Source organism: Odocoileus virginianus, chromosome 17 (genome assembly GCF_023699985.2).
Source record: "Odocoileus virginianus isolate 20LAN1187 ecotype Illinois chromosome 17, Ovbor_1.2, whole genome shotgun sequence".
NCBI classification, from domain to species: Eukaryota; Metazoa; Chordata; class Mammalia; order Artiodactyla; family Cervidae; genus Odocoileus; species Odocoileus virginianus.
In genome coordinates, this window is record NC_069690.1 from 39,855,593 (window position 1) to 39,866,366 (window position 10,774).

At 47.6% G+C, this 10,774-nt stretch overlaps 1 protein-coding gene across 4 annotated transcripts; it reads left to right on the forward strand.

Moving 5' to 3' along the window:
• Positions 1-532: 532 nt before the first annotated feature.
• Positions 533-9,618, forward strand: AARSD1 (alanyl-tRNA synthetase domain containing 1). 4 transcript variants are annotated; one of them, XM_020871902.2, is made up of 13 exons: positions 533-667; positions 819-950; positions 1,165-1,239; positions 2,660-2,819; positions 4,527-4,584; positions 4,976-5,132; positions 5,229-5,345; positions 5,574-5,704; positions 6,031-6,097; positions 6,271-6,362; positions 6,800-6,854; positions 7,948-8,042; positions 9,274-9,618. In XM_020871902.2, the coding sequence occupies exons 1-13, from the start codon at positions 629-631 to the stop codon at positions 9,407-9,409; spliced, it is 1,314 nt and encodes a 437-aa protein (XP_020727561.2). In that variant the 5' UTR covers positions 533-628; the 3' UTR covers positions 9,410-9,618. The 4 variants fall into 4 exon arrangements, with proteins under 4 accessions (XP_020727561.2, XP_020727562.2, XP_020727563.2 ...); XM_020871903.2 differs by lacking the exon at positions 1,165-1,239 and having other exon boundaries at positions 535-667; XM_070479453.1 differs by lacking the exons at positions 533-667; positions 819-950; positions 1,165-1,239 and adding exons at positions 2,281-2,368; positions 2,451-2,563.
• The last annotated feature ends 1,156 nt before the right edge of the window (positions 9,619-10,774 follow it).

The window sequence follows — 10,774 nt, forward strand, 5'->3', positions numbered from 1 at the left end:
CGTTTAACGTTTTAAGACACTGATTGCAGTTTAACTTCTTTTAATCTAGCTGCACTGTCCAATCAGGTAGCAATGGTCACACATGGTTACTGAGTACTTGAAATATTGATATCCCAAACTGAGAAGTGCTGTAAGTGTAAAATACACATCAAGTTTCGAAAATTTTGTACGGGGTGGGGGAGAAACTCATTTTAAAATACTCATTACATGAAAAAATTTAGATAATTTAAATAAAAATATTAAGAACATATGTGCTTGCATTATAATTCCATTGGGCGGCGCTGCTGTGTATTCAAACCAGTACCATCTACGTTTCTATCGACCGGGCTTCCACGGGGCTGAATTATGTCCCTCCCTGAGGTCCAAAGGGGCCAAACGAAGTGCTTCGACAAGTTCAGGCCGCAGTTTTGTCTTTTTTTTCCCTGGTCCTTTTCACAAATAGTCGCTAAACAATTCCGAGAGCCTGCACGTCGCGTTTTGAATAAATTTGTTCAAACCGCATCCCGTTCTTTGCCCTGCTGCGCCTGCGCAGAGACGCGCCCGGAGTGAAGATTGTCCCGCTTTGCTCTCCGTCTGCCGCCGGGCATTTCAGTGAGCGCGCATCCCCGCGTCCTGGGAGACAGCAGCGATGGCGTTTCTGTGTCAGCGGGACAGCTACGCCAGAGAGGTGCGGCCTGCGGGGCGGGAAACCTGCTGCTCCGAGCGGGTGCGGCGGTGCGGGGCGAGGGGGCGCCGCGTGGAGGGGGCGCCGAGCTGGATTCAGTCCGGTGCGCTGAGGGTTGGGGTCGGGGCTTACTTTTGCATCCGTCTCCACCCAGTTCACCACCACTGTGGTCTCCTGCCGTCCCGCGGAGCTGCACACCGAAGGAAGCAACGGCAAGAAGGAAGTGCTGAGCGGTTTCCAAGTGGTACTGGAAGACACGCTGCTTTTCCCTGAAGGCGGGGGACAGGTACCAGGCCCATCTCGAACCCCTCCCCTCCCCTCCCTTCCCATGAAGCCCTCAGTTTCTTTCTCACCCGGTGGGAAGTGTCTCTTGTCTCTCAGTCTCAGCTGTAATGAATACAGCTGGAAATTAGCTCAATTCAGCTCATTTGTTCACTCAACAGATATTTATCAACAGATACTTATCCAGCCCTAACACATTCTCTTTGGTACTGTTCCAGGCTCTGAGGATAAAGGTTGAACGAGAAAGTGTCTCTGCCTACATGGTGTATTTGTTGGAGGAAACAGACAAAACGGTGACTAGATAAATAGTATACCAGCTCAGATAAGTTCTATGAAGAAAACTAAAGTTTGAGGGAAAGAGAGTGATGGGATGATCTCCTAGGTAGGGGACAAGTTACTTTAGTCAAGAACCAAGGGAAGTGGGTGTTAAGCCGTTCCTGGCATCTGGTGATGCTGGTGGGGGAGGGGAACTGTTTCCAGGGAGGGAGAATAAGTGCAAAGGACCTGAGGTCGGAATTCCATTAGCATATTTAGCACAGAGGGAAAAGTTTCCTCTGAAGGAGCACAAGAGAGGGCAGACTTATCAATACTGTGATGGGGTAGGGACAAGATCCAGTGAGAACTTGAGAAAGGAGGATACTCACCTCAAAGGTGGGCATTGTGGGAGAAGCTTTCCCAGCAGAGAGAGTAGCACAGTCGAAGGCAGGGAAGCCTGAAAGAATCTGACAAGTCTGGTTAACTGCAAACAGTCCCATACAGTTGGAGCTTATGGTACATGTTGATGACAGGCTGGAGATGGCTTTGGAAAGCTAAGTGGGGGCATTTCAGAGGGCCTTGAAGGATGTGTTAAGGTGTGTGGACTTCATTCAGGAAGCTGTGGTGAGCCACGGAAGTACTTAGGCAAAGAAATTATGTGAGAGAATGTACTAAGTGGCCAGTGTAGAGGTTTTCTGATCTGCTGAAGGAAAACCTGTGACGTCCAGTATCCATAGTAGGTCTCATTTTACATACCACCCCTTCCAGGAAGTCTTCCCTGATTTTCCAAGATTGTTAGGACCCTTTCTTTTGAGCTTCTCTAGAACAATGTACTTTTTTGAACTGTAGCAGGCTGTAAGTCATTTTGCAATTGCCTGTTGGCATGTCTGTATCTTTTGCAGACTCTTCAGTTGCATGAGGGACCATGTCTTACCGTTGGCATGTCTGTATCTTTTCCAGGCTCTTCATTTGCTCGAGGGACCATGTCTTATTTACATTGTATTCTTGGGCAGTCACAGTATCTTGTAAGCAGTTGTATTTTGTAATACTTCATATTTTTATAGTTTAATTCTAGTAGCAGTGAAGAAGATAGAATGGAAGAAGGGAGAAAAATTCGGATCATTTTAGAAACTATTGAAAGAGAAGAATCTAAACCAAGCAATGAGAGTGAGGATTAAGTTTCTTTGGGTTTTACTAAAAGTTTCCTTGCTATAGTTACAGCGTTTAATTCTGTTATTCTGTTCTGAAGACCAAGATATACAGGTGTTCAGAGTGAAGAGGACAGAGATAGTCCCCTCCTGGAGCAGAATGAACCACCTCACTTGGCATTGCCTTTCTCCCTTAGAGAATCTCAAATTCTGGGTGTGTTTTTCACATACTTGCCCTGGAGAGTCTTTGATTCCAGGAGTTAGGTGAGCCCTGCCTGCCACCACTGATTATCTTTATTTGTTTACGCAGCCTGATGACCGTGGTACAATCAATGACATCTCTGTGCTGAGAGTGACTCGCCGGGGCACCCAGGCTGATCATTTCACCCAGACACCCCTGACCCCTGGGACTGAGGTTCAAGTCCGGGTGGACTGGGAGCGGAGGTTTGACCACATGCAGCAGCATTCAGGTAGATGGGTGGGATGGGACACCTCTAGCAGGGGCAGTTGCTGTTTGGGAATGTCAAGATGATTGAGATGTGTAGGTTCTCCAGGAGCTAACCTTTTAGAAGAGACAGACGTATTCAGAATCAGGATTCTGGCAAGATGTGATAAATGTTATAAAAGCAAAATGAGCAGGACTTCCCTGGTGGTCCAGTGGTTGAGAGTCTGCCTGCCAGTGCAGGGGAAATAGGTTCAATCCCTGGTCCAGGAAGATTCTACGTGTGCCACAGCTACTGAACCCTGTGCTGCAACTGCTGAAGCTCACACATGTTAGATCCTGTGCTTGCAACAAGAGAAGCTGTCGCAGTGGATAAGCCTGGGCACCACAACTGGAAAGTAGCCCCTGCTCATCACAACTAGAAAAAGCACACGCAGAGCAACGAAGATTGCACAGTCAAAAAAACCCTCCAAGATGAGCAGTTAAAGTATTAGAATAACTGCTGGATTTAAGTATTACTAACTCCCACTGGATGTCTTCATCTGGATATGTCTCATAGCCTTCTTAAACTCAAAATGTCCAAAATGGAATTGAAAAGCCACCCCCTCCCCTTGATCTGGTTTTCCGTTCACCTCTTAGGTTCAGTGCATGGCATCAGCGTCCACCCGGTCGCTTGAATCCTAGTAGTCTGTTCAGACCCGTCTTTAGGGATAGCCAGTCAGCCTGCATCCTGACGGTTTACTTTCTCAATACTTCTCTGCCCACTTCCACTGTCAACGCTGTTGTCCTTGTCCCACCTCTCGCCATCTCTCCCCAGCCCTCTGTAATAGTCTCTTGGTTAGTCTCCCCACATTCAGTCTTGCTACTTTGCAGCCCATTCTCCACAAAGCAGCCAGAATAATCTAAAACTGAAAATCTGATCAAGCCACTCCCAGCCTTCAAGCTTTTCAGAGGCTGCCTGTAGCTCAGCTAAAGCCAAACATCTTGTCATGGGCTGTAAGACCGGCCTGGGCTGCTGCTTTTCTACTGCTCCAGCCTCATCCAGTGCCCCTGCTTCCCACTCTCCGCATCCTGGCCTTCTCTTGATTTCTTCAATATACCCTGTTTGTTTCCTCTTTCAGGGCCTTTGGCTGTCTTGTTCCTTTTGCTTTCACAGTTGGCCCTTCTCTTCCTCTTGCTTTGTTTCCTCCTCCTCACTGTCATCGATCAGGGATTGCACCATAGCTCTAGTACCAAGCCCTGTGCCTTGTATGTGTAGGCACTTGATAAATTTCTGTCAAATGGGGAGTTCCCTGGTGGCCTACTGGTGAGAGTTCCAGGTTTATAGCCGTGACCCAGGTTCAATTCCTGGTTGGGGAACTGAGCGATCTTGTAAGTTGTGCAGTAAGGCCAGGAAAAAACAAAAATTCAAAACAAAAAACATGCCTAAAAGATTTTCTTTTTGTCAAATGAATGGATGTGGCTCAATGAGAACTTGAGTTCAAATCCTGCCTCTGACGAGGTACATTGCCTTGGCAAGTCATTTATTTGATCTCTCTAGGCCTCGATTTCCTCATTCATGAAATGGCATCATAAAGCTTCTTGCAGAATTCTCCTGAGGATTTTCAATAAAGTATCTTTCGAGAGTATTACTCAATGTCCAGCAGGTCTTCAGCAGAATTTCTGGGATGACATTGACATGGCGATTGTGTGACTGCCTGGGCTCCTTACTCTTCTGTCTCCTCTCTCTGTTCAGGGCAGCATCTCATCACCGCAGTTGCTGATGATCTTTTTGGGATGAAGACAACATCATGGTGAGCAGGGGACTGTCCAGCATGGGTCCCTGACTGCCAGCTCCTCATGGGTTAGGGGCAGAAAAATAAAAATCTGCTTTGCCCACCTGGCCCCTGTGAAGATGGGGTGGTGGATGACTTTGTTTTCCCAAGAAACATCTGCCTTTGCTTAGGAGTGAACATAGAATTTGGAGCCCAGTGACCTAGAGGGTGAATCCCAGCTGCATGACCTTGATCATGTTCCTTAATATTAACCCCTTCACCTGTAAAGTGGAAGTGACAGTCCCTGCCTTGTGACATTTCTGTGAGGAGTCAATAACAGCATTTATATGAACATGCTCTGTAAATGATACTCTTCCTTACACTGTTCATCGTCCCCGTCAGCATCCTGTGACCACTCTACTTCTGGCAGGGAGTTGGGGCGACTCCGGAGTGTCATTGAGCTGGACAGCCCCTCTGTGACCGCAGAGCAAGTAGCTGCCATCGAACAGAGTGTCAATGAAAAAATCCGAGATCGGCTGCCAGTAAACGTGCGAGAACTGAGCCTGGATGATCCAGAGGTGGAGCAGGTGAGGGGGGAGCCAGCGGGGTGTCTTCTGCAGAGTGCCCACCTGAGGGCTCCTCATCAAAATTCAGACAGCCCTCCTCCTTTCCTCACGTTCCAGGTGAGGGGCCGGGGTTTGCCGGATGATCACGCTGGGCCTATTCGAGTTGTTACCATCAAGAGCGTCGATTCCAACATGTGTTGCGGGACTCATGTGAGCAATCTCAGTGACCTTCAGGTAGGTGAGAGAGGGTTCTTGAATGGGTGGGAGAGAGGGTGTCAGGGGTGGGGGATCACAGCAGGGCTGGGAGTGATGGAGGGGACCCCCGAGGGGTCCTGAGTGAAGTCACTCCATTATTGCTCCTGAGCTGTTTGGGGAGGTCTTGGTCTCTCTTACCCTCGGGTCCAGCACCTGCTGTGGCTTACCCATGTATACATGTGTATGTTACCTTGTTGCCTCATGTAGGTCATTAAAATTCTGGGCACTGAGAAGGGGAAAAAGAACAAAACCAACCTGATCTTCCTGGCTGGGAACCGGGTGCTGAAGTGGATGGAGAGGAGTCACGGCACTGAGAAGGCGCTCACGGCTCTGCTGAAGTACGTACGCCCCCTTCCCGGGCTCGACTCTCAGCTCCTGGGCAGCCAGAGTGTAGCATGCCCACCCGTACAGGAGACAGAATACTCTTATCTCTGGGAGGTGCGATGCGGTCACAAATGCTGCAGCGCTTTGGGTAGTTAGCCAGATGCACACACAATGGTTTCTTCTTTTATATCCTCTCCCCTCAACCTTCTGAGGCCTCATCAAAATGTCCCGGAGTCCCATCTGGAGGGAGACAGATCATCAAGAGGGGCATTGTTGATTTATGCCCAACACCAGAAGCAGCTGGGAAACTGGGAGGCCTCCACGAACCTTTCTCCTGCAGGTGTGGAGCAGAGGACCACGTGGAAGCAGTGAAGAAGCTGCAGAATTCCAGCAAGCTCCTGCAGAAGGTGATTTATCCATGGAGGGTGGAAAGGCGTGGGCTCTGCCTGAACAGGCTCCCAGACTCAGCCCCTCACCTGACCGGATGTGCAGTGTGGCAGCAGTGAGGGGCAGAGGGAGACGGTACTCCCTCTGGTTACCCTTTCCCCACCCGATGACTGAGTGACAGTGTCCATTTCAGAACAACCTGAATCTGCTCAGAGACCTGGCTGTGCACATTGCCCACAGCCTTAGGAACAGCCCGGACTGTGGAGGTGTGATCACATTACACAGGTGAGACAGGCCGGGGGTGCTGGGCTTCGGGCTCAGCCTCTTCCCGGCGTAGAGTGCAGGAGTGGGAGGTGGGTCACCCCCATGGTATTCTCAAGACTGAGAAGACCCTAAGTAATGTGTTACCTTCCAGGTTTCCTGGGTTTGATATAAACATCTTCACATGTAACTTTCTTAGCACCTTGCCTCAGATCCTTCACCATCTAACAATTCTCCACTTACCTGGGAGAATCCTGTTTAAGGGAAATAGAAACAATGTAAAGCAAAGCTTATTGTAACGTGCTCAGGCCGAGAAGGACGTTGGGTTGGCCCTCCGTTTGCCCTCTTTCTTTGGCACTTTGCAGGAAAGGCAGCGGGAGGCCAGTAGGAGGAGCTGGGCCTCCTGCAGTTTCCCAGCTCCATTTGCAGCCTGGGTCTCACGTCTGTGCCCTTTGTTTTAGGAAGGATGGCGATTCTGAGTTCATGAATATCATCGCCAATGAGATTGGGCCAGAGGTAAGAGGAGCGTGAGGTTCTTTGTCCACCCTAGTTGGAGACCTTGCAAGGGCTCTTCCTCATGAACATATGGAGAATAGGAAACAGAAATTCATTCAAGGCCATTTTCTCAACACTAACCATGAGCCAGGCTTTGTTTTAGGTGTCAGACTTGATCAGTGGTATTGACCTTTCTGGGACTGTGACATTTACCAGCTTTGGAGCTCCTTTTATCAGACGTGGAATTCCTCCATACCACCCATATTTATGTGTGCCAAGGGCCTGATTTCAGAAATATGGGGGTTGGCTTGGTCCTTAGAAGGCCATCCCTTCTGTTGACCTTTGCCTCTGGCCTCAGGCGTTCGTCCCAATCCTGACTGTCCAGAGTTTAGTGTTTTCCAGGTCTCTCTTTTGCCTTTACTCCACAAATACTCTTTGAAATAGTCACTCTGGGCCAAGCAGTGTGTACATCTCTCTTCATAATTCTGTGTAGAGAGTACAGATTCTCAAGGAGCTCACTTTTATTTGGGAAGATAGCTATTTATGCTGATCTTTGTAATTTAGGGTGGTTGATGCTAGAGTGAGAGGAGTGCATTCTCTGTCAGACTAAGGAGGCTTCAGGGGAGGGGCCTAGAAGACTGCTTAGGAGTCGGCAGACACAGGAACCAGGGCGGCCAGGCTGAGGGAAACATGGAGGTTTAGGCAGTGGCAGGCACAGTGTAGGAGGGCAGTGGGGTGGCCAGGCTCCAGAGGTTGGCAGGAGTCAGATCATGAAAGGCATTTCATCCTTGATCATGGTCAGCAGCCTTCTGCCCCCTACTTAATGTTCAACCTGAGTTCCTAAAGCCATTGTCAAAGTTTCTTGTCCCTTATGGGCCCCATAGTGGAGGGGCTGTCTTATCATTCATCAGGAACATCACTTGTGGTTTAGAGGGAAAGGCTGTTTTTCTTTAAAGTACAGTTGACGTATCACATTGTCTTAAGATGTACAGTGTGTTGATATATATTGCAATATGATAAAAATGTGTTCTTGAGGCTGAAAAGAGTGCAGTTTAGAGGGGACTCACTGCGTGTCTTTAAGTATCAGGGCTGATCTTCTTGTCTTCCATCCTAGGAGACCCTCCTCTTCTTAACTGTGGGCGATGAGAAAGGTGCTGGACTCTTCTTACTGGCAGGACCAGCTGAGGCCGTGGAGACCCTGGGGCCCAGGTGATTAACTGTGGACAGCTATGTGCGGGTGGGAGAGCCTGTAAGCCTAACCTGCTAACACAGCCCCTGGTGAATGCAGAGGGCCACTGTGTCTGCATCTTAGGTTGATCACATCACAGCCATGTGAGGTTGGCTGAGCAGAAATTGATCACCACCATCATTCGCACTTTTCTATATGAGGGACAGCACGTCCTGTGCTTCAGATCTCACGGTTAAAGTGAGAGAACTGAGACTCAAGCCCAGGACTTTTTGTCTCCAAATCTAATGTACTTTGTGTTTTTTCTTTTAGAAATTGAGATTCATAAGTGATGCTTGAATATAAGTTTTGGATTCTCCCTAGGCAGATGAAACAGGTGCTAAGGCATCCACAAGATAGAGGCAAACTTGGGGGAAAAAATTAGGATTTTGAAACTGAATCAAAAAAGGCATTGATGTAGTTATTATAGAAAAGTTAGAATTGTGTTGGACTTTTATTTTTTGTATTTTTTTATTTTAAATTAGCTATGGAAGGTGGAGTATGTCATGTTCTTTGTGGCATTTAGGGTTTTTGAAGCCCTTGATGGGCTCTGATGAATACATGTTCATTGTAAAACATAAAGGAAAACAGAAGTGTTTAGAGCAGAGGTTCCTGACAGCCAGGTGAGGCCTATAGACTGGTTTGGCCTGTGTACTATTTTAAATTTTCAAAATTAGTTGCTCCCTTTTAAAATTAGGAGATTTTTTTCTTAAAAATGTATATAGAGTTCTAGGTTTTTAAAAAATGGTGGGGGTGGGAAAAGGCATGCTCTGGCATTTCTGTGTCCACATTCCTGCAGGGTAGCATCTGTGAGGAAGTAGGTGCCGGCCGCCTCTTCAGACACCATAGGCTCAGCCAGTGCCGCGGGCCCACCTTTCTCACTCAGCCCCAGTTGCTTCACTCACTGCTGTTCCCACAGGCCTTTGTGTCTACAGCTCTTTACCCTTCAGCTCTTTACCCTTAATTATGCTTGCCCTGCTCCCTGGAGGTTGCTGTAATCTAGCCCATTTCTAGGCACTTCTGTTGTTTCTAGTTATTCACTCTTATCAACATGCTGCGTGTATCTTTGTGCCCACGTACAACTATTTCTAGAAGCCGCCTACTTTTTCTCTCCCTCCCCCTCAGCCCGCGAGGAAAGCTTCAGGGGTTACCTGGTTTTTCCCGTGACTTTCCCCTAAGAGACACCCCTCCCTGACCCGTCTCTCTGCTCCCCAGGGTAGCTGAGGTGCTGGAAGGCAAGGGCGCTGGGAAGAAAGGCCGCTTTCAGGGCAAGGCCACCAAGATGAGCCGGCGGGCAGAGGTGCAGGCGCTTCTCCAGGACTACATCAGCACGCAGAGCGCAGAGGAGTGAGGACTCGGGTGCCCCGCTGGTCCTCCGTTGACAGCGGGCCTCCTGAGACCACAGAAGGAGTCTCTTGGACAATAAAATAGTTTGACTTGAAATGATTGTGGTACCATGTATATTTATATGACAAGTGACGAATTTATGCAGTGTATTCCAGTGTGCTTATGTAGTCAGCATCTTTGTGAATAAACAGCTTGCTTTCTTTTTTTTTTAAATTTTATTCAAGTATAGTTGATTTTCAGTGTTGTGTTAATTTCTGCTATATATCAGAGTGATTCTGTTATACAAACTATACCTTCTTTTTCATAGTCTTTTCCATTATGATTTGTCACAGGATACTGAATATAGTTCTCTATGCTACACAGTAGGACCTTGCTCTTTATCTGTTCTATATATAATAGATTGCATCTGCTAATCCCAACCTCCCAATCCTCCGCCTCCCTCCACCCCCGTGGCAACCACAAGTCTGTTAAGTCTGTGAGTCTTAAACAGCTTTCTTATTCAGCTCCTGTTACGCATATCCTACCTGTGAGTGTTATGTTGATGAAGTGTATGAATGTATCTAAATCCAGCTGCAGTCTTTCCTTGTATAGAAATACAGCTGCCCGAGATATGAGTCAAGCCGGAGGCCTGGCTTAGGACGTAGACTCACATCTCCTAGTTTTCTCTTATTTTTCCCTAGTCTTGTGTTTCAGAATTAAAAACTATCAATGACTGTAAATAGGTTAAGAGTCCACAAAAATATTTGTAGAAAGATGTTCTAAGTCTGCTACTGAGGCAGGAAAAGGATAGAGATACCAGGCAAAACTAACCCAGAGAAAGCTGGGGTCATTATTAATATGAAACAAGTGAGACTTTAAGGATCATTATTGAAACATCTTGAGGTTAAGAGCATAGACTTTGGATTTTTACAGACCTGAGTAGAAATCCTGGCTTTGTGCACCTACAGGTGGTTAAATTATAAAGAAAAGCAAGAAAATAATTTAAAGTCAGGACAGCATTTACCTCTGGGGAGGGAGTGAAGCAGGACGGAGCAGAGACCCAAGCTGGGGGTGGGTGGGAGAGTGGTTTCTTGAATGCTGGCAACATTCTGTTTTTTGACTTGGGTGGAATTTACACAGGCTTTTGCTTATTAATGGTGGCTCAGCTGGTAAAGAATCTGCCTGCAATGCGGGAGACTTGGGTTCAATTCCTGGGTTGGGAAGATCCCCTGGAGAGGGGAAAGGCTACCCACTCCAGTGTTCTGGCCTGGAGAATTCCATGTACAATACAGTCACAGAGTCAGACTTGACTGAGTGACTTACACTTTACTTTGCTTAATAGTTTTGCATTGTGGCCTGCATTTATGTTTTATTCCATGGGGTTATTTCA

What these genes read in the sequence shown, in the direction of transcription:
- AARSD1 (XM_020871902.2), top strand. Translation starts at nt 629, where the DNA reads ATGGCGTTTCTGTGTCAGCGGGACAGCTACGCCAGAGAG. An exon ending in GGTGTGATCACATTACACAG is followed by an intron (nt 6,363 to 6,799) that starts GTGAGACAGGCC and finishes CCTTTGTTTTAG; the next exon opens with GAAGGATGGCGATTCTGAGT. An exon ending in GTGGAGACCCTGGGGCCCAG is followed by an intron (nt 8,043 to 9,273) that starts GTGATTAACTGT and finishes TCTGCTCCCCAG; the next exon opens with GGTAGCTGAGGTGCTGGAAG.